A 24,864-nucleotide genomic window follows, 5' to 3' on the forward strand; every position below is an offset into this window, starting at 1 on the left:
GTAATAAGAATAATAATAAGAAATGACATCATAAATAATTAATTAATGTACAGGACTAACTACGAAGTCCACAAACGAATACTCCCTGGGGTTGTGTTAGACGATACACGAACGTCAAAATCAACTATGGGTTTTTCGTCAGTGCCTTCGTTATTGAGTTAGGTTTTCTAATAGACGCCATCCTTTCCAGTTCTTAACAACCAGTTCAAACACACCACGCGTTAGTTACTAAGCATTCAACTCGTATAACCTGTTTGAGTAAGGCCACATAAAATTATTTATTAGATTATCATCAACCTGACTTCCTGTTCTTAATGCGGCGGGCGGGTATTTACAATTTATAATTTATTTTAAAAAAAATTTTTTTACACAATTAATTTTTTTTGTCAGACTAATTAGTGTTTAATTTAATCCAAATACATTTTTATGAAGAATAACACATACAAGGTTCTATACAAAGACTGTTAACTTTTGTGCCTTTTACTACTTGGACCACCGGAACCACTGGGACCACATGCAGATACTGCTCGTTTCCTCTTCAATACAGGAGGTCTTTTACTGGCTATGCACTGATTACACATAGGATAGTAAATTGCCGAGAGTAGACACTGCTTCCACCACTGAAACATCTAAGGAAATGAGCACAAATTCTGTTACTCTCTTATCGCGGTCGATTTCACACTCAATTGATGCAGTCGAAAATGTGTCAGAAAGCGGAAAGAAATTATCGATCTTTCCAGCAGAAAAATCATTGAACAAATCCAGCAAAGTATCTTGTTCTGCCACCTGACAGCCAAACCATCTTTTCAAAACATGGCTGCCATATCTTATAAGCACAACAACCAACACCATTGAACAAAAAAAATATTTATGCACGTGAACAACACGTGAGATTTACCGCTTAAAAATAATTTATTTGTCTCACAAAACTTGGTGCAGGCGGTGATGAGAATCTAATCATTAAATTTATGTGGCCTAACTACGACCACGTAGCAACCAGTTTATATACACTGCGCATAAAGCCAAACATTGAACTCGTACAACCAGTTCGAGAACCAGGTTTGCAATTCTTAGCAACCAGTTCATATGCGCTGCACGCTAAAATAAGCATTGGATACTACAAAATTTGACTTGACGCTTCGACATGAGAACTCACCGGGTGGAGCTAGAGTAGCGTACTCTGTAAAAAGATCGAGATACTGGTATGAGAGACACTCGACCAAACTAAGGGAGAATACACGAGCGCCTTACACGAAGACAACAGGCTGGAGTAGAAGGTTTTGTTTTATAATCAGGACTTACACTGTGTGAATTTCATTTAAACCATTTCCCCTAGGTTAACCGGGAAACTTTTGTTATTATGAAATTCATCTTAAAAGGTTGGGGCCTAAAAGGTAGCACAGGACGATGTCAAACACAAAAATTTTAATTAATGGAGCCGCATAAATAGTGGGGCCCTTGGGGTGGAGTGGGAGGCTAGGGGGCTGAAGCCCTCCTCGGTCTGCTGAGCCCCCCTCAGAATGATATCGCACTGAAATTATCCTTTTTGGAGTGGGGCTGAAAACCATGATAAAGATTGATATACTCTAATAGAATGTTCAAATACCCTAATAGAGCAGTCAAGGCGCCTGCATAAAAGCATGTTCCTAAAAGTAGTTTTATTTTCAAAGTTGCCTATAGCAGGAATTAAACCAGGTACCTCTTACATTAAGAAACCATTGCGTCAAGTGTTTCCAGGTGCCTATAGGCTGTTTGTACTGCTTATATGTTCATTAACCCTGTAGTTAACAGCTAAAACCTTTGCCAAAAAGATTTCATTAACTGTAAATAGCCTGTTTTAAGGTTATGGTATATTTTTAATGCATGGGCAGAACACTTTGCAGAACCTGCTCTAAACCAAGCAAGGGAAACATAATTTCACCAACTGTGTTGTGGAAGTAATACAACTATTTGTATTTGTTTGTTTATACTGCAGAACAACAACTGTTCTTGGGTGTGTGGTCCACGATAGAGCAATGTTTGTCAAAAATGTGCCGCCAAAAACCAGACTAACAGATTACTGAATCCCTATAATTTTGACACAAGTAACTAAGCAACTACAATATCTAGCTATTGTGGAAGTGATATTTTAAGTTACTGTTTGTGAAGACATTTTATTAAACTTTTAGAAGTTTCTTCGAGTGAAACAAGCTCTTGAAGGTTTGTATCTCTGTCACTGGGAAGAAATATGCCAAAAATGCTTCCATAGGACCTAATAAATTTAATGTACAGTATCACCATGTCCCAGAACTGCCAATATATGGAGCCTACAGCTTTTGCTGCATTTGGCGACGGAAAAACATGGTAGTGATAGCTGGAGCTGAACAATGTACGGGCTGGGCTGGCTTACCTGTCTTGCTACAGCAACTTGTAGTGTTTTACCTGCCTCAAACTACACTGTACTGTAGTGACAAAAACGTTAAATAGGAAGGGCTTTGTGTTCACTTTAAACCTTTCACGCTGCTAGACTCAGTAGACTGGTTTTATGGGTGTCTCAAAAAGTGTTGATAGGCATTCAAAATTTTGAATGATTGCCTGTGATTATACTGTAACCTTAAATAGTTTTGACTAAAAGTTGGTGTTTTAGTTAAAACGCTTCAAATTGTACTCTATAAATTAATTTTGGTGAACTTTGAGATGTTGTGAAAGCTATAATGGCTACAACTTCCTGGGGGGGGAGGGGGGCTGTGCCCCCCAGACCCCCTGCTGCCAGAGATTCTACTATGGTCAGCCCCCCATATCAAATACTTCCTCTGCCACTGCTCCAACAACTATTTTCTACCCGCCTATACCTTTTAAAATGCACACACATACACAAAACACATGTGTGTACTTCTTTTGAAAGTGTTTGTCTACATGTTTTGCTTGTGTGTAGATGGGTATGTTTTTGTGCATGCATGCATGTGTGTGTGTGCGTGCATGTGTGTGTGAGAGGTGTATGCAGGAATTTAGAAAAGAAGTTTCCACTATAGATAAATGACTGCTATATTAGAGTAGTTTATTGCCTGACAGCTTTATTAGAGTATCTCAATGTTTTCACCAAAATTACACTTCAGAACAATGGTACAAGTGTTGCTATTGTGTGAGAGACTAAGAATAATTTAAAATGTGTACTGTTCCATGATAGATTCCGGCCTGAAGTTTCAACTTGTTAAGGTTTAAACTACAGATATAGTATCTACATAAATACGGTTGGAAATCTTCACAATAACTTGATCTTCTCTCCATTTCCTGTTCCACCCGACCCTCATGGCATATATCATAAATTGTATGGAGCAGAATTTTCTTCTTTTCCACTGACAGTCTCTGTGCCTTGGGTGTGCAGCACTTTCTGTAGTAGACTAAAGCACAGTTGAACTGAAATGTCAAGGCCAACTACTCGAGATTGAATGGTGGCAATTACACTTTGCTCTTATATATTTCAGTCCATTACACAATGCTACAAATGAAGAGTTACAGTATGTACAAAATAGAAGTGTATTTACTTGAGGTGTGAAAAGGGCTTTCCAAGAGATTTCTCCTCATGTGATGTCAATCATGAATTCAGACCTGCAATGGTAGGGCAATGCCTGTTCATGCCCACCCTGGCCATGGCTACACCTATGGTGTGTGTGTGTGTGTGTGTGTGTATGTGTGAGTGTGTGGGTGTGCGTGTGTGTGTGTGTACATGTGCATGTATGTGTATCTGTCAAATATGCGTGCACATAATTATGTGTGCACTTATCTATGTACATAATATGTGTGTGTGTGTGTGTGTGTGTGTGTGTGTGTGTGTGCATGTGTGTGTTTGTGTGCATATCTAATGATGTGTGTGTACATGTGTGTACATGCACAGTGTTTGAGTGTGTGTGTGTGTGTGCGTCTGCGTGTGTGTGTGTGTGAATTTTTGTGCCCATATGTGTACATAGTTTAGTGGGTGGCGATGATTTTGTGGTAGCTATAGTCTGGCTAGTAGTTTTTTTTGTATGATAACTGATGAGGTTCTTGGAATACATCTCAGTTTTTCTACTTGTTATTTTGCTATTAGTTAAGTCAACCCAGCAGTAGTAATGGAAAAGTGTTGACACTAAAGAAATGATTGGCAACTTCATACCAGGGCCAACCACAGGGGGGCCAACTGGGGCATTTTTCCCCGGGCTCCAGCCTGAAAGGGGCCCTAGGAGGCCCCATGAAGGGCCCCTTGAATACCTGTTGAAAAGATCGATATACTCTAATAGAGCAGTCAGATCTAGGTACTCTAATAGAGCAGTCAGAGTATTCTTCAGAGGGGCAGTGTAGCAAGCTTATAAATAAGGAGATATGGTTGTCGAGGCCTAGCTATTGTCATTGTCAGCATGTAATGACTTTTTTTTTTGGTCTACAACTAACATCTTGGGCAAAGTTGTGATTCAGAATGGGAAACCTCCTTGCCCCTGGGGCTCCACTTTAACTCTTTGCCCTGGGCCCCTTAATTTCTCTGGGTGGCCCTGCCCCCTACATCTTACTTATTGGGTTGAAAGGAGGGGGATTTGTGCCATCATCTGTGAACCTCCTGTTGAATACTAATCTGTGAAGTACATGGTAATCAATAAAGCAAAGTGTAAGATTCTCTAGTAGCAATAAATAGTTTGAGTTTGTCCACCTTTCCATTGTACATAGCATTGCTGTATACACAGAAGGTTACCAAACTCAAATTATTTATACAAGGTAAAGGTTACCATAAATGCTATGCAATGGTGACATAACCAGCTGATACAGCAGGACCTTGAATCTTGATTATCTGAACTCTTTATTATCTGAACTGTGTAAGTGACAGTTATATTTGAGTATTCTGTTATTAGGTGAACGTTCTAGTAGAGTAAGTGTATGTTCTATTAGAGCAGTTGAACGGAACTTACTATATAAATGAATGGGCTTGATTTATACAAATGAATTCACTTATCTTAACACTTTTATAACTGAACTGGCACACAGATGCTTGGATAGTGGAGGTCCTACTGTACTTACTATACATCAGTTAGAGAAACAGAATTGAAGTTGTCTTATACGTAAACAATTTACTTGGTTATGTGCGACCTGGTCCTAGTAATAAATATAATAATTATCCAACCAAGTACTAAAGATAATATGAAATGCGGTTAAAATTACGTCATTAATAATGAATGAATTAATAATGAATAAATAATAAATAAATAATAAATAATGCTTGAGAAAACTACAGGGCCTAAGGCTTCACACTCACCGGGAATAGAATCCATGTTATATGAAGAGACAATCGTATAATGGGCGGGTGCTATCGTGGAGGCGATAGAAATGTACGACAGTTCTATTTAATGCCAATCAAACCGTTAGCATGTGACGCCTACTATTAATAGATAAGGCGGTTTCTAGACAAGCGAACTACTGTTCATTTGTGTTTGAAAGTGGGCAACAGTGACTCTTTCAATTGGAAGACAAGTGATTGCTACTCCAGTTTAATGAACAACATGATTGGAAGTTGCTACTAATCACTGGAGGTTAGTTTGTGTTGGTTAAAACACTTTGTTTCTTTAGTCTCGCGTACCTAGGCTACCTTCACTTGTGTATGGGATGGGAGAAAGCCTCAGCTGGCAGGCTATTGTGCGAAGAAGGTGCAGTTTCCAGCTGGTAAGTTTGTGTGATGATGCATAGCTCTCCACCTGAAGCCTTTTAGTGCCAGGAGTGCCCAGACTGACCACTGAGATGGCCCTTAGATTCGGCCAAATTGCATCCCACATACTTAACGCTGATGGAGAGAACAAACAGCATGCACAAAATGTGCCATTAGGCTGTTAATTGCTGTGTGTATGGTTGTGCTTGCTATTAGCTGCTATTATTATATGTAGCTACAGTCTGCCGCCATTGGCAATGCTTCACATACGTGTGCACACCGACATGTCAATGAAATTCTGGTATTGCATTTCAGCCACATTTGTCTCCAGTGTATTTTTATTTTTTGGTCTTGCAGCGTATCCACGGATGGCATCATGTGATTATTTAGTACAAATGACCCAGCTCATGTTAAATATATACATAACTCAGATATCAGTTGTAGGTGACAGACAGTTGAAGTACTCTGCTTTTACTCAAATCTTACCGTGGTCTGCTAATACATCCCTTATGCACAGTACATGTGCCAGTCAATTCCTCTAGAATGGTATTACTGTGCATCTTTCCTACCTGCACATATTGTGTTCACCATGCACTGTTTGTACATGCCCCATTAGTAGGTTGTCCCGTTGGTGATTGTACTTGGTTGTATTTGCCCCGGGCCTAGTAATAAAATATAATAATAATAATAACAACAATAGGGTAATTTACATATATATATAAATGTTTGAAAACACGTGTTTTATAGGCATTTTGAAAATGTAAACTTTGCGGAACAAGGCTCCTTTAAAACCAGGCATGCGCCCACAGCCGGCCTTCGTGTGGGTGTGTGCTTGGTTTACTATTATTATATTTGTTATTCTGCAGAAATCAAAAAGATTGTTGTGCACAGGTGTGATCATAATGAATATTCAGGTTAGTACAAAACTCATCTAAGGCTTCTCCAAAATAATGTGAGTGCAATTTCCCATCCTCCGCCCTTGTCACGTCTGGGCACCCGCATTGCATGTTGTTATTGTCATTATTTTTCCAAAGCCACTTTTTGTGCTGCTTTCTGGAAACTTCTCATGGAGCCCTTTATTTTGCATTGCCAAAAAGCACAATGAAACCTAAAAATGAATGGTTCTGGTGGTTGCTATCAAAGAAGCCATTTTCATGATTTGAAATCCTCTCAAGATTGAGATGTTCCAACAGAGCAGTCGCATCTTTATAGTGAATAATGATTATAAGCCTTCCACCCGCACTGAATAGCAAAATCATCAGGACAGGCTATTCCTGGTAGTCTACGAAACCTGCACAGTTGTTTTTCAGCTGTTAAAAACCTGTAAAACCTGAAAGGAAGGTCATTCACAAAGTCGGAGGAGAGTCGTCACACCCGTATTTCAGACCACCAAAAAAACTACCTCAGAGCAAAGTTTACCTGTGCGGAAGTTTAATACAGACTTCATTTAATTTTTACCTCTTACGTAAAATGGCTGTTTTTCCATTTAATGATTTTGCTACAATAATTTTCTAGGATTAGTAGTGTAGCTAGCTAACAAGAATAATGTCATCATTAAAATTTCCTACCCTCGAAGAAAGAAGAAACAGGTCTAAGATAACTACAATGTATAAAATAATTAATGGCAATCTAAATATACCTACAAATGATTTTATATCTAGCTAATCATCATCCATCAAGGGAAGGATATTATAAACAGCTTGACACTACGATTGACTGTTATGAATTTTCCTTTTTCCTTTCTTCATTCAGACTCTGGAACACACTCCCCCTTTGTAATTCACTCCCCTACCTTAGGACACTCCATATGAGACAGTAGTTTCCCATCCCTTCGAGTTGGAAAGGGGGCAAATTCCTACGTACGTGAACTAAAATGAAGCGCAGCTTTGAGGCTTTGTCAAGAGAATTTATTTATTTATTATCAATTTTGTCAATGACAGGGGTCACACAAAAGGAATAAGCCTGTACAGGGTGCTTCCTCACAAAAATTACACACAACATACAACTATACCAAACAAACAGCTACAAAAACAAATACACACGCAAACAATAAGATGAAAGTTACAGAAAATTGTGGAAAAAATATGATAGTCAAACTATAAAACAGTTTAGAAGATACTTCTGTGCATAATGTGTTGATAAAAGTGACCAGCGATTTCTTAGCAACGCATAGCAACGTGATTAAACAATTACGAAAATTTCGTGAATTACGAAATACGAAAATTGCAATAAATTAATTATGTGTTATTGCACAACCAAAAACCTATATAATATATATTGTTGGTTACAGGTTTTTGCAATTGAATTCGTCGGTATTGCAATTGAATTCGTCCCGTTTGCAATTGAATTCGTCCCGTTTGCAATTGAATTAGTCGGTTTTGCAGTTGAATTAGTCGGTTTTGCAATAGAATTCGTCGCGTTTGCATTACAATTCGTCATAATTAAACAAAAAGGCTCCAAGAAACAAACCCGTTCATTAAGAGATGAACTATTTATGCCTTGGAGAGTTACACTTGCGACACTAGAAAGTAATTGGAGCTGGTAGTACGCGAAGTTAATAGCTGTCTGACAAGTTAATTACACTTGCTCGCGAGTGACCACACCCATCGCGAATGGCGTAGTAGAGTTTGGAATGTTGCTGGATAGGCTGTAGAGGAAGAATTATTGCCTTATAAAGAGTTGTTTACTACTGTTGTACTTGAACAAGTTCTTGTAGCAGCTGCTACATCATGTTTTCGTGTTTCCTCCAGCTGCCATTCTTGTTACGGACGAATTTAACTGCAAAAGCGACGAATTCAATTGCAAAAGCGACGAACTCAATTGCAAACGGGACGAATTCAATTGCAAAAGCGACGAACTCAATTGCAAACGGGACGAATTCAATTGCAAAGTCGCCGAATTCGATTGCAAAAACCTGTAATAACTTGAGTTAGTTAGTTGCATAGTGCCTGGTTTTTAGAAGTAGCACAACATCAACTACATTAATATTAGCAACCACCATCACACACCCAACATTATCAAGGATGTTTTTTTACAGAACTACTAAAGAATGGAATGAGCTGCCACCATCTAGTTATGACAAACTCCTGGACCAACATTTATAAGTCAATTTATATTATTGGATGTATGTCAGCACATTGCTGTCTTTCCAATATAATATAATCATAATCAACTTTTTAGCTTTCCCTTCATTAGCTACTACCGAAAGAAATTACACATGAATCGATTCACCTTTCATAGAGGAATCTGATAAATCAAACTTCATGTCTGTCAACCAGAGTACGCAGAAGTTATGGCGCCTTAATAATAATAATAATAATAATAATGCTTTACAGAATAGTAATTCCGAGGGTCTACCAGTGACCTACACTGATAGTCTAACATGATTTCTTATTTTCAACTAGCCAAGTTGTGTTTACAGCTACATGCATGCTGCTTAGGCTCATTGCCAGAAAGACGGCCTTTTTGCATTAGCTTTGGTTATTCTCTGCTAAGCTTGAGCTAATTATGCTTTGAAAATAGCCTATTATGCTTTTGAGCAGTGCTTAAAAGTCCAGCCAGTTATGCTCAAAATTCAAAATTTAAACATTTTTTTTTGAACATCAAGAGGTAGTCAAGTTTGAATAGCCACCACATCAATTTTTGAAACTTAAGTAATAAATGCTGCAGTGCATGTTAAGGTCACCATACTCCAGTAGTTATAGTATCATTAATGGAGAGTTTAAGGTTTACACACTAAGACTAGAATAGAACTCTTCAGCTATAGCCTGCCTGTATATCATTTTCGACAAAACTGACATTTTGGTGCATGCCGGCAAGTTCAAAAAATTATTGTCTATAGTTATTGAAGCTGAGTATGAGGTGTGAAACATGCAGCTAGTAGTTCCCGATCACTATCCAAGCCTATATCCAAGTGAATTAATGGTTTTCACCATTGGTAGAAGAGCTGTCTACCTCATACTCCAGCCTAAATCAGAGTATATATGTGACCGGGCCTGCGAAAACAGGATCCTACTTTGGCATTGAACACAAAATAATTGTTATACCATGCCAAAGTAGGGATTTCCCACTGAGCTATACTGTAATAGCTACCACTGTTCATCTCTTGTTTCGCTACTTTTTATCGCTTGGATTCCTACTTCATTTTAAAATTTATTATTTTTAATATACTATAGTTTCTTATATATAATGATATTGTACAGGAATTAAGTTCTATTTGTCGCTTATACACTGATAACTGCATACTATATAGGAGAAATGACAGTTTTTCAGATGTTAGAGCCTTGCAATACAACATGCAACTTTTGGAACTATGGAAGAAAAAGTGGAAAATGTCTTTCAACATCGATAAATGTATGGTTATATCAATAACTCCTAAACAAACCCAATACATGTTAATTACACCCTTCATGGAAAACAACTTACTATGGTCGAGTGTTCCAAATACCTGGGGTATCAATTGACTCCAACCTATCTTATAACCAGCACATGGACAATGCGTGCAAAAAGGCAAACTCTGTATTAAGTTTTGTACGGAGAGATTTCACAAACTGTTCACATAAAATCAAAGACTTACATACGTCAAATCCACTTTGGAATATGCAGCTACAGCTGGGAACTTTACAGCAGACAGTCAATTAACAACTGGAGCCTGTACAAAGACGAGCAGCTTGTTTTGTGATACATGAATTATTACCAAACTAGCAATGTAATAAACATGTTATTACATCTTAATTGGAATACCATGGAAACACACTTCAAACATCTAAGACTTCAAATGTTATACAAAATTATTCATAGTAGCGTAGATGTCTCACTACCTAGCTATATAACACATAGAACAAGGCATACCAAAGGCAGTGACCTTAAATTTATACACCAGACACAGCTATTGATGCAAGTAAGTTACAGATTCTTTCCTGCTTAAATTTGATTATGTAACATCTACCTAGAGATACTATAAGTTGTAACGATTCAGATACCTTTTAAGGAACATTTAAATAACACTATGTTGTGCTTAATTATTGCGCCTATTGTAACCATAGATAATATATACCTATTTGAAGTTATTTGAAGTTAAGATGAAGGAACTGGAGCTATTTGAAGTTAAGATGAAGGAACACTTTTGTGGATGTACGTTATATGCAAAACAGAAATTCCGAAACATTCGGCTAGCATTAGAAGACAAACTGTACTGGAGTTGCTCCTGCAGAAACATTCCCTTTGTGTAAATATAGTTACTAGACTTCAATTGTTATTTGCGCCAGTATTTATATCAATTGCTGTAATCACAAAGTAATATAGCATTGTGAACAACTACATATGGATGTTTCGTATTTTCTTACATTATACATGCTATCGTAAAGTCTCTTATGTAAGCTATTTAGTGCTGTTTTGGTTGATTTCAACCCATAAGCTTGTAATGAAAATCCGACTCCATGAATTGGTATGCATGGTTAGACTATTTCTTTGAGCAGTGTTTCATGTACGTTCTCTGTCACATTCTAATTTTCTTACATTGATGTCTACAGACATAGCCAGCAGCATAACAAAGAGCATTGCCCTCACAATATGTGTTATAACTGGCTTGGCAATTTTAAATCAAAACTGAAACTGGAGCTGTTTTCAGCAGCAAAACACCAGCCGTCTAGCAAACAGGCTCTATCACTTCCTTTTGCTATTGTCTCTGTGCACTTAATAATAAAGCATCATCCTCAAAAGTGTCTTCTGCCTTGGCACCTGTAATGAAAAGAACCAGAGACAGTATTTCATTCTCGCAGTCATCTATCACCACTGATATCATGCACACAAAACACTTAATTATGGTTTACAAACGAGTATTAAGCTACCTAATACTGTAGTACTTATCCCTATCATTTATTTAACAACGACAACGGACCGTCACTTTCATTCCCACTCGTTGTTTTCTTCATTTCTAGCGCGAGTTCTTTTCGTTCCATTTTAAATAGCACGGATGCCTACCCCACTAAGTTTAATAGAATAGCATATAACTAGTAAATGTTTGTGTGCATGCAGGCCCGTAGCCAGGGGGGGTTCGGGGGGTTCTGAAGAACTGCCCTCTTGGAAAAAAGGTCCACAATTTTAGCATAAAGGTCCATAATTCTCTAATATAGAACAACCACTCTAATGGAACAGTCACGATTACATTTTCTTTTAAAAGCTACTTAATTTACATGTAGATTGTCTAAACCGAGCTTTCATTAAAATGTAAGATTTTGGTAGAAAAGCCTCTCCATACAGAGCCCACGAATAGCACCCATACTTCAACTCCATGCAATGTGTAAATTTCATTGTTTAAGACACCCTTTGTTCTGCTCCACTGCCCCTGTTGATCATGGCAGAGTGCTCAATCTTTCCCATTCTTATTCACTGTGACATTCCAGTATATTATATTTAGATACATGCATGTGCAGATGGTATACAGTAGCAGTATAGAGATATTTTTCCAGATATCATCCATACAGCTGGTCTTCAGCTTACCTAAAAAATTGTTATTTATTGACTGAAATGCCACTAAATTCAACCTTTTAGTACCTATTTTCAAAAAATTTCCTGGGGAGGCATGCTCCCAGACCCCCTAGTTTCAGCATGCTGGGTGCGCACACCATAATATAATCTGAAACATGTCATATAAAAAGGTCTACTTTTCTTCTAAAAGAGCCTACCCAGATAAAAGTCTGGCTACGGCCCTGCTATTTATCATTTCTATGAAATTTTAAGTACGTATTGTGGCTATAACTACTCCTTTATGACTATATATTGTAATATAGTTAGCCATATGCAGTATAAGTTATATATAGAAAATAGTCAGAAAATGCCACCAGTTTCAATCTCCAGACTCCAATTTTCAAAAATTTTTTTTGGGGGGGCATGCCCTCAGACCCCCCCTAGATTGGGTGTGCTTCGTACACCCAGTCTCAGTACCTTTATTAATCATCATGCAAGTAAAGGTCCACTTTTGGTCAAAAAGAACCCCCCTTTCATAATCCCTGGCTACGGGCCTGGTGCATGCAAGCAGCATTTGTTTACTTTATAATATAGGTAGCTGTAGGCCTTGTGTGCATACGCTTTTTCTTTGATAACGTCTCACATGAAAGTGAGCGTGTTTCTTGTGTGTGTAGTTAAGTTGATGTCATGCCCAACCATTAATATTGGTTGGCTACCTCCCACAGTGGTACTACTGTAAGTATATTATATACTTGGATATTCATCGCCATTCTCTAATGTTATCCTATACACAGTGTAGATTGTGATCTTATTGTACATGACTGTATACTATGTATATGTATTATATTACAATCATTGTATTGTGATAAAATTCTGCATTGTTTGTAGAACCAGTGTACTCCACTGCACATAGCTGCACAGAATGGTCACCTAATGGTAGTGAAAACATTACTGGCATCTAATGCTAAACTTGATTGTGTCAATGTGGTGAGTATGATCATATGGTTAACATCTACTCTAGTGGGTACACAATGATCAAATGACACATGTTGGTACTTACTGTATTAAACCTCGTCAAGACATTATACACACATGGAAAGTGATGAATACTATCTACTAAACTTCTTCTGTATTCTAGAAATTTAATGGCACCATAAAAATCTTAAACAAGTCAGTTATAATGATCTGATTTTTGTTTAATATTCCTGTTTTATTTCTATTAGAGTTGACATATTCAATTTATGAGCCTAAATGTGTATTATGTGGATCAAAGTGTATTATGTACATTGGTTGCTTTTCAATTTAATATAAACCTGACATGTGGTTGTTATCTGGTTTGATCAAAAAATGTATAGTGTCAGTGACGTAGCCAAAGGTGGGCATGAGCGGGCATTTGCCCAATCATCACATAGCAACCAATGTACATGCGTGCGTGCATGCGTGCATGCATGCGTGCGTGCGTGTGTGTAGTTAAGTTGATGTTATGCCCAACCATCAAATATTGGCTGGCTACGCCCCTGTATAGTGTATGTTTGCATCTGCCATAATTCTTTATAATTATACACATCAACTAGTCAAATTAGCAGTATGAAACCATTGAGGACTATAGATCAATGGCTATACTCAAAGCTATGTAACACATCACAAAGTTGTTGTATTCAGTAGTGTGTGACTACACACACTATTATGTGTGTTGAGATATTCTTCAAATTTACAATAATAATTTTATTTCATGTGAGTACATCACGTACATTATTGTAACATGGCTATTGATAAAATACTCTATATATTTTAGAGTAATGAAACACCATTACAACTTGCTGTGGAGGAAGAGAAGAGTGATGTTGTGAAGTATCTTGTAGAACATTTTAAAATGGACATCACCCAATTTGATCAGGTACATAAACACTATTGTTGATAGTACTGAGTAGGGTTGGGCGATATTGAAAAAATTTCCTCCCACGGTTATTGTGGAACTTATTATCACGATTATTGCAAATATCACGGTATTGAAATGAACTATAGCAAGTATACAATCAAAACAGTTTACGCATTAATATATTTGCATTGTTTCCTACAGTAGCTACCACAACTGCAAGGAATTTGGAAAAACCAGCGTAACTTATAGAGATGCCATGGATCATGAGGGTCCGCAACGTGAAAAATGGGTGTGTCTATTTTACGGACCGGACCGGACCGTCGGACCGGAAGTTCCTGATTAGCAATACAAGTGTTTAGGAGTCTATTTTACGGACCAGACCGGCAGCAGGCGCACGTGCTTTTCATTGCGCATTCCACGTGCAACCAAAGAGCAATTGCTTTCTCGGATTGCTTAGTGAGAGCGACCGAAGATGGACGAGATTGTGTGTTTTGCAGTGGACAAGAATGAAGATTTGCCAATACAGGAAGTCATTAGATGGTTAAAACTTGCTGCTGATACGAGTCCAGGGCCAGATACTGATAGTGCCGTCAAGACGCGTTTGACTTCATTTCCACCAGTTCAGCCTAAGGGAGGGGAGGTATATATTTTCAAGCCTACAAGTGTGATCCAGGAAAGTAAGCTTCTGTTCAGTATAGGCGTTTCAATGAGTATTGATCCAATTAACACGTTTTCTTTTATCTTGTAGAGATCAAGCCAACTTGCTTTTTTTATGCTTAGCTGGTATACTAGCAAATATGTGTTAGCTAGCTACACATAGCATGCCAAAAGAGGCTTAACCAGATAGACTAATGAAAATGGCTGAGCGTACATATTAACAAGAGCCCTTAGTGTAATAGTACATAGCAGTTAGCTATTTTATGTTCTTTATCATGGTGGTTTGTACATACACAGAGGACTGGAAATCTGACCAATATCGCTGGTATCAGAATGGCACAAAGAAACTTCCTGGTGGAGGTCCAGTTGTTAAGAAGGTTCACTATGTGTGTGTTACACCACATTGTAAAGACAAGTCTTTTAAACGCTTAGCATACTCATTGTTAGATAACACCAACAATCTAACTTTGGTCCATTACCTGGGTGATCACAGCATTGCAGTTCAGTTTCCACATGGAAACTCAAAGCAGTCAAAAGTGTACTACAGAACATGCCCATCTTTGTTGCTAGAGGAGGGTAAAATCAATGAATCACCTGCAAATGCATACAAAGAGTTGGTTTCAAAGGCTAGTTGCTCCAGTCTTCATCAACCAGTGTTGGTCCCAAGGAATATAAAACAAATCAGGAATGCTCAAGCGAAGGAGAGGCAGTTAACCAGATTAAGCCACGATGCAATAGTTAATTTGCATGCACTGGCTGCAGACCTTGAAGACTATGTGTTAAAAATAGACACGTTTCCTGATTTGGTTGTAGTATGTGGGTTCAAAGATCTTTTTCAGCAACTGGACAACTTGATTTCATTAAACTATTGTCCTAAGCCAGTCCTATTGTCATACGATACAACATTTCAACTAGGGGATTTTTATGTCTCTGCATTTTTGTTTCGGCATGTCTTGTTTCAGTCAAGTCCAGTTATCCCAGCAGCATTCCTTATCCATGAAAGGAAGTACCAATCTGCACATGAAATTATGTTGAGCCATATGAAAACACAGTTACCGTCCTTGCAGAAATTGCAATCACCAATACCGATTGTGGTGGACAGTGAAACTGCATTGGGCAATGCTATTGAGAACAATTTGCCAGGGGTGAAGGTGGTGAAGTGCTGGAATCATGTGATAAATGCTGCTAAGAGGTGGTTACAAGACCATTTGAAGGGCACTTCTTCTGAAAACCCTAAATCTCTTGAGGTTTCAGTTTATGTTTGTCACCTCCGAGATCTGTTTCATCAGCCGAATGAAGAGAGCTATAGATCAAAACTGGACAGTTTAATGGGTTACTGGAGTGTGCCTTTCCATGAATACTACAACCAATATATCGATCCTCAAGTAAGGGTATTAATATTAGTGCATTTTTTTACTGTACCACACATAAACTTTTGTTTTATTCTAGGTCACAACATCCCTTGGAAGATGGATTCTGGAACCGCTGGGTGTATACAGTGCATTTAGTGGAGTGACGTCTAATCAATCAGAAAGCTTCAATGCTGTTCTCAAAGATTTTGAAAAATGGAAAGAAGCTCCAGTAGACTCTGCTGTCCTTAGCTTCTATTACCTGCAGGTTTACTACTATAATGAGATCCAAAGAGGGTTCTGTGGAATTGGCACATACACACTATTGCCTGATTTTTCATGCTTAAAATGTGAAATAGATGAACTTAAGATCTTAAAGGCCATACCACCTGCTTCCATAGTTGCAAACATTCAATCAAAAGCATTATCAAGTGCAGAAGCAGTCGTTGATGATACACCACTTGTTGAGCCAGTAGCAGTTGATACCATGTCGACTCAGTATTCACGAGCAAGGTAAAATACTCCTAACTATTAGTATAGGTAAGGGATGGAGTGGTAGGCTTCTTCAGTGGATAAACAACCCCGTAGGAATGAAATCTATACATCCACACAGTTATTGCTAATAAACGGACGAGTATTCACTCTGAATTTTATTTGTGCAGCATAACACACCAGGAAGCTATAATGCAATATTTACTTAAAATTGCCATATCTCAGAATGTTACTTTGTGTGTCACAGCCGGGTTTTGTCAAATCCAGTCACATTTATAACTTAATGTAAACTAGACTATAGGTGCTTTTGTTGACTTTGTAAAAGTAATCCAGGGTTAATTTTATATTGTATAAGATTAAAATTTTGCATAGAGTGTACATAATCCTATAAGCTTGCTTTTGGAAATGAAATTAGCTTTTTAAACACATTCACAACATTATTGTCCTTTGAAAATTTCTGCCTTTATGATATGGTTATAAAGGTTTATTATGTTGTATACTGATCTGTGAAATTAAATATTACATCTTTATATTTATGAATATCTATAGGGCGATAATTGATCGAGGAGAAATAACCCATAATGAGAAACTGGGTATCTTTACTGTACTTGGTACAACTGGCACTCCACATGTTGTGCGTTTATTTCCTAAACAATCCTGTTCATGCCCATCAAGTGGACTTTGCTACCACATAATAGCAGCACAGATCAGTATTGGTTTAGAAGTTGGAAATGCTCAACTGAAAATAAACTTGACCCAACTTCGCCGAAACTCAAGGACTAGAAAGGACAAGACATCTGGACGCAAGAGGCCTCGTCCAGGAGATATTGATATCGTTGCTGCTCCAGACTCAATCAATGCATCCATTAGTAATCATGTAAGCATAACTATATACTAACAAGAGCTGATATTAAATTATATATATATATCATTTTACAGCTTGACCCATCTGTATCAAGTGTTGACCCTAGCAACTCAACAACTCTAATCACACGGAACAAATCTCCAAAAGTTTCAAGTATGACACCCAAAGGTATATTTTCAAAATTTTGATTGGTTAAGCAGTAAAAGGTTTAATATTGATTTCTGTAGCTGGAGGAGAAGGCAGAGAGGTAGAATCCATTAAGTCTGATAGTTTCAGCCCAATTCCAAGAAATCAAGATGAGGAGCTTTCTCTTGGTATCTTACATGTTGAGCAGTTACTTTAAATTGTTATTAATATTACTGTTATTTTACTAACATAGGTAATACGATGGAACGACATTCTGATGAGCCTGAGTTGCAAGATAAATGCTTTCATATTGAGATGCTAAGACTGTGGGAAGAAACTAATCCTTATGCTAAGATAGACTATTCTATGGATGAGGTTGAACAAGAGATGGAATCACCGGTATTTATTTAATTTATTTTTTCACTATAATTACATTGGCTATTTTTAGCTGAAGCCTGGACAGATTCTGATGTATGTCACATTAGATATGCATACTTGGCTACAGACCAGAAAACAATGTGGCAGGGTGGACTTGACCAGAATTGGAAATTATGTTTTAGCATCATCCGCAGACCGAAGAGATTTTGATAAGTTCAGAGACTCAGACTTTTACAAGGAGCGGCCACTACTGAAAACAGATTTGCTAGTAAAGTTTATGGAAGAAGAGTGTGGGAGGATTGAAATAAAATACTGTAACAAATTTGAATTAGATTTTGTTACTAACTTTCCCAGTTCTAGGTTTGATGACCTATGTGATTGGACACGTAACATTTTAGGTGTTCCAAAGATTCGTGTTGGGCAATGTAAGTATATTCTATCAAATACATGCATGGCTGTTTAATTAGAACACATATGCATGTTAGTTTTACAGTGTGGTTATTAATTGATTACTTCTGTTGTCCTATAGATAACCAAGATGGAGTAGACTCAGATGAAATTGAATGTTCAACTACAGGAAATCCACAAGCCAAGAAGCTGTACTCAGCAATAAGATCAAAGCAACAAGCTAGTAACCAAAAACAAGACAAGATAGCAATAGACTTGACTGTATGTGAAGAGTCTGATTTTCCAGAACGTGACACCAGTTCATGGTGGGTACAAGACTTAGATCTTATGGATTCTGACAAGGCAGTGATAACCTCTGGAGCATGGATGAATTGCAGTATTATCAATGCCAGCCAGTTTACCCTGCATAAACAATTTTCATTGCCACACTTTTCCTTCCAAGATGCTCTCTATGGACTTACAATGAACTACTCAATAGTTGGACCTGGTTTTATCCAAATTCTTCATGACAGTGACAGACATCATTGGCTTACTGTCAGTAACCTGGGTACGGACCAACCAGACACTGTGTACGTTTACGATAGCATCTTTTCGTGCAGCAGCTCCTCTGTTAGAGCTCAAGTGGCTTGTTTGCTGCAGACAAACAGTCCTAGTTTTGTCCTTAAGTTTGTAGACATGTATAAGCAGTATGGAAGTAATGACTGTGGCATATTTAGCATTGCCTATTCTGTTACTTTATGCCTTGGTGAGAAACCCGGATCATTCCTCTTTGACCAGCAACTGATGCGTGGACATTTAGTGGAGTGGCTTCAAAATCAAAGCTTTTCAATGTTTCCTATCAAAGGAAAGAGACAGAGAGCATTCAAAATCCAAAACAGTGAAGCAGTCAGAGTTTATTGTGATTGTAGAATGCCAGACATTCCAAGCCAACCAGATATGATCTGTTGCTCAAAATGTGAAAAGTGGTACCATGGCAACACCTGCACTACTCCAATTCCTGAAGATGCTTGGGACAGACGCGTACCTTGGTATTGTATAAACTGTGCTTCTGGCCAATAGCTTTTTTCTCCAGTCATTATTATAGACTTTAATTTTTATATGAAAAGCTTTCTAGCTGCTTAGTATGAACTATTACAAGTTGATCTGTATTAATTTTTGCAATATAGCTGAAGTCTGTTAGCATATTCTGAACAAGCTACTAAATCTGCAGCTGCATGTTTATATAAGGCCACTCCAAATAAATTCTCTGTTTCCCGTCCTGGACTCAAGCATATTTTCATGCGGGCGGGCGGTCCATTTCCATTATTTCATTATAAGCTTTTCAAGCCATTATTTGCCTGGCACAGCCAAAAAAGCTGCATAAAAGCATGCTTAAGCTTGTCCCTTCCTTTGTAAGTTGCAAAAATAACTCAAACGTAAAGTTCGTGCTGACTTGATAGCACTGCTGACACGTGAGCTGACACTGTTTCAAGATAGCTTTAACTGAGCCTACCAGTATGCAAGAATAACCAGAAAATAATGGAAGAATATGGAATAATGGAATATTTAGAGCTGGCAGTAACCAGATGCGTGCGGTGGACGGGAAACAGAATTTATTTGGAGTGGCCTAAATCGAGGCCTAAATAAGGGTATAAGGTGCCATTCACAAGATAGCTAATCATGCAACCAGGTCTAGCCATGCAAGCTACTGACGTACGCCAGCTGATTAGTCTTAGCCGCTGTGGACTAGTTATACGACAGAGCAAATCATCCAGTCGGAGCCAATGTCTGATCAGTTCAATGCAAGCGTGTGTGCATGGGCCTGCTGTACTAAACACTTCAAGTAGTGTGCTGAACAGTACGATGATCCTTATGACGCGTAGCTATACATATCCAACCAGTCTGGTCCGTAAAATAGGCCTGCTAATTAACACTTACATCCTGCTAACCAGGAACTTCCGGTCCGACGGTCCGGTCCGGTCCGTAAAATAGACACTCCCTGAAAAATGAAGTACGTAGCAAGAAACAAACCCCCGACTATCGTAGTATGTTATCCTTAGTGCCCCATCACTAATACCACCCTTGGTTTGGAACTGTGTTCCCTTGTTGGAGAGACACGCTGATTTTAATATTTCGTGTGATTGATCTTAGTTTCGCGCGCTCCAAAGAAGACGTCCAGAGCTCCCAAAAATGTGGTCTCTTTATTCTTAACTTTATAGCACTTGTATACTTGTAACTATCATCGTGATGTTTTCAACACCAATTCTTTACATAATCATGCATAGGGTCCGCAATCCGAAAAATCAACTTTCACAAATCGATCCCCCTACCATTGTGGGATGTTCATTGTAGTATCCCATTGCTAGATCCACCATGAAACCGGAGGCACGGTTGTTGTCTTCACAGAACTATCGATTTTAGTATTTCGTGAGATGCAAAAATCACTTTTAAAATTTCTGGCTCCACACAAAGAACAGGATAGAACTTGCTGCTTAGCTAGATATTATCTAGAGTTAATGTAGTTAAAAAGTAACTTACGCACAGTAATAAGCAAATGATTCACTGGGTTCCCGGCACAGGGTTGCTTTCTCTCAAAAAGCAGAAAACGAAACACGAATTTTCGAATTCAAACTGCCCTACCAGCCAAGACAAGAAAAGCCAACTCTTCCTCATAGTGATGTGATAAGGTTGGATGCATAGTCTGTCTATGCTGTTAGTTTGGAAAGGATCTGAGACTTCTCACCATCTGGGTGAAGAACGTCAAAATTTTCGTGCATCATTTCAAGGGGTTCTCTCAATGGTACCAAAGTGCTTTCCGGTACTTCTGATGCCACACTGGTCACTTAATTTTGTTTAGAATGATGATAAATGATGGATCAAAACGTTTGGTAGTAGTAGTAGTTGGTGTTTCTGTGATTTCATATGATGCAGTATACCAGCAGCTCACCAGGAGCTCCACCCAGCTCGAATAAAAAATGAAAGATTTTGTGCATTTTTCAGTTTGTATTGGGATGTTTTGCAGCATAATGGAGATGTAGGGTGATCTAGTGAAGATTTGAAGCTGCTGTGGAACGTTAGAGGTGAAGTCAAATTTGGACGATTTTGCTGCCTCCCTTGATGCATAGCTTAGAGCGAGGCGTGGAAGCTGTGGATGAAATAATAATTGACAACCGCTATTATCAAACGTTCAGGGACATCTTTTGCCATAGTTTTAGTCTATAATTGATGATTGTTGTGGCTGCAGAAGCGCTGGAAATGGGTAGAATTCGCAACACAAAAAGTATAAGTTCTATCACGTGACGCAAGTTGTGGCTAGGGTCTTCCTCCTTGAGTGATAGACCCGGGATCTGCGTTCTTCGTGATTTGAGCATTCTCCTGACGTTGTTTAACGTGAACCTTTGACACGGAGTCGTACTATGGTCGCCCTTAATCCCCATCGTCATGGCGAAGCGTAACTTATCATCTGCTGGTGGTTCTACCCCTCCTACCAAGAAGGATAAACCCAGTGAGGTGTGTGTTTCATGTAAAAAACAGATTTCAGAAAATAGTCATAGTTTGTTTTGTGAATGTTGTTCCGAATGGGAGCATCGTAACTGCTCCGGTGTATCCTCGGAAGTTTATGACTTACTCAGTAACGACCCCTGCCCCAATATCATGTTTTTCTGTAGTCTCTGTCGGCCAAAGGTCACCCTTGCTTTGAAGTTTTTTAATGAGGTCCAGGACAAACATGCTCAACTGGAAGCAAGGCTGGCACAACTTGAAAAGAAACTAGCACAACCCAATGACGATAATAGTGCCAGTGTTACACCTGGTAAACTTGTTGAAGTTATCAATGACTCCCCACTTCATGGTACCAACAAACAACTGCCAACACATCCCCAAGGCGCAATCATTCCTCCCAAGCCTCCACAGATGGTTTCTGATAGGAAATTTAATGTAGTGATATATGGAATCAAGGAATCTCCTCCCAACACACCTAAAGCAACTCGTCTAAATTGTGACCTGGAAAATCTGCACCGTACCTTGTCCAATATGGACAGCTCACTCAACACATCGTGTATCCAAGACTTTCACAGACTTGGAAAATTCAACGCTACCAATTCCAAACCTCGTCCCTTATTGGTCAAGTTCCTGAGAGCCTTTGATGCCACACTGGTCTTGTCTAAACGAGGCTCTCCGCCGTCCTCGATTCTCGTCAAACCTGATTTGACACGAGAAGAAAGAGCTATTGATTCTGCCTTCTTAAAGACTAGATGGAACTTAATTCAGAGTGGCACAGATAAGAAGTACATCAGGCTAAGAGGCACCAATATATACATCAACAAACAACTTTATGCCAGATTGGACAAATCCAAAGATGGTTCATTTGTGGTTAATATCATCGATACCAATCTGCCCACCCCTTCCTACTCACAGGATACCACACACAGTAATTCCACCTCCATACCCACACATACCCAACACTCAACGACTTCTAATTCCAATAATCCCGAGCCCATGATCACTGCAGCTTCATCTGCATCCAACAATAACCAATGACTAGCTTCTGTATTTTACATCAACGCTAGAAGTATTGTAAATAAACTTGACAAATTTCAGTCATTGATTTATGCAAATTCTTATGATATTATTGGAGTGTCCGAATCCTGGCTGACCAGCGAGATATACAGCAATGAAATTCTTCCACATGGCTATTCAGTGTACCGTAACGATAGACCATCACGGGGAGGTGGTGTGATGCTTGCTATCCATAACAGTATTCCGTGTCAACTATTGGCATCCCCTGTAGATATCGAAATCATTTGTGTTAAATTGAATCTGCAACATCCAATTACCTGCTGTGTAATCTACATCCCCCCTAACTCATCATCCTCTTATTATGACTCCCTATTTAATACTCTTGCTGACATCTGTCACAACCCATCAGATATCGACAATGTCCACTTTCTCTTCCTCGGAGACTTCAACTTCACCGATATAGAATGGAATACCATAACAGGTCAATCTCACGTATCTCAACAATTTTGTGATTTAGTTTTTGACATCGGTCTTGATCAACTCATAAATCTTCCAACACATATCAAAGGTAACACCCTGGATTTGCTTTTAACCAACATGGATGATAGTATCAATTCTATAAAGGTTCATTCCATCCCTTTACTTTTCCCGTCTGATCATTATAGCATAACTTTCAACTTGTCGATTAGCAAACCACCTGTCAAACAAGTTACCTATTATTCTTACAATTACTCTAAAGGAGACTACCAAGGACTCTATGAACATTTGTCATATCACAACTTGAGTAGCTGTTTTCTGTCACACGATGTTGAATTCATTTGGGAAACACTAGAGCTGATTATATCCAATGCTATGAGACTATTCATTCCTTTTACCAAAATTCACTGTAATAACCAACCCTCCTGGTTCACTGCCAATATCAGACATCACATCAAGTGCCTGCGCACTCTCCGCCGCAGGTATAAGCAACATCCTACTAGACATCTCGAAGAGAAGATCAAATTATCTCAAGAGTCACTCCAAGAGGAAATTGCTAACAGTAAAACTAACTATGAGGCATACCTCATCAGAGAGTATGCATCTCACCACAACAACAACATTTTCAAGTATATCAGGAATCTTACCCAATCCAAGAACTTTCCTTCTATTTTACAGTTTGACAATGAAATCGCCGAATCTGACACTGATTCTGCTAACATGTTCAATCGCTACTTTCATTCAGTTTTCTCAGACTCATCTGACCTATCCAATGTTGATAACCGTTTAGAGCCTACTGATCACATTGATTTTATTTCAATCACAATAGAAGAAGTATATGACGCCCTTGTATCTTTGGACCCTACCAAAGCACCAGGCATTGACCTTATTTCTCCAAAAATTCTTCAGACATGTGCTCCAATTTTCTGCCAGCCATTGCACCATCTTTTTTGTATGTCTCTCCAATATGCATACATCCCCTCGAGTTGGAAGATCCATAAGATTGTACCTATCTTCAAGGCTGGTGATAAAACTTCGGTAAAGAACTACAGACCCATCTCATTGCTTTCCAGCACATCAAAGGTACTTGAGCGATTAGTGTATAATAAAATAGTAAATCATCTGGTAACTCAAATTAATCCCTGCCAGTTTGGCTTTATAAAAGGAGCTTCCACCTTACAACAGCTTTTAACATTCTTTGACTTCTTGACCAACAGCCCAACGCAAATTGATACTATATACCTGGATATATGTAAAGCCTTCGACACTGTTTCACATGGAATCCTACTAAATCACCTCTGGTCTTTTGGCATTACTGGTACCCTGTGGTCGTGGTTTAAATGTTACATCACTGACCGAGTACAGCAGGTATCTATCAACAATACCTTATCTGACAGTGTACTACCAGTTATATCTGGCATCCCCCAGGGAAGTATTTTAGGTCCCCTGTTATTTCTAGTTTATATGAACAATATCTCTTCCAGTATAGAAGTTAGTCAAGTATTGAAGTTTGCTGATGACACGAAATGTTTTATGACCATCTCGTGTGATGAGGACCGCATCAAGCTCCAGCAAGATGTTGACTCTATTATTCACCAAACATTCCTTTCCAATCTAACTA

General features: G+C 38.5%; 1 protein-coding gene across 1 annotated transcript; it reads left to right on the forward strand.

The window, feature by feature from the left end:
* The first annotated feature begins 14,466 nt into the window (after positions 1-14,466).
* Positions 14,467-19,432, forward strand: LOC136258494 (uncharacterized). Its single transcript, XM_066051808.1, has 9 exons — positions 14,467-14,671; positions 14,949-16,036; positions 16,101-16,513; positions 17,042-17,369; positions 17,432-17,525; positions 17,585-17,671; positions 17,737-17,882; positions 17,932-18,286; positions 18,391-19,432. Exons 1-9 carry the CDS (start codon positions 14,467-14,469, stop codon positions 19,326-19,328), a joined length of 3,654 nt encoding a protein of 1,217 aa, XP_065907880.1. The 3' UTR covers positions 19,329-19,432.
* The last annotated feature ends 5,432 nt before the right edge of the window (positions 19,433-24,864 follow it).

The sequence above is a fragment of the Dysidea avara genome, chromosome 6, assembly GCF_963678975.1.
Source record: "Dysidea avara chromosome 6, odDysAvar1.4, whole genome shotgun sequence".
Classification (NCBI taxonomy): domain Eukaryota; kingdom Metazoa; phylum Porifera; class Demospongiae; order Dictyoceratida; family Dysideidae; genus Dysidea; species Dysidea avara.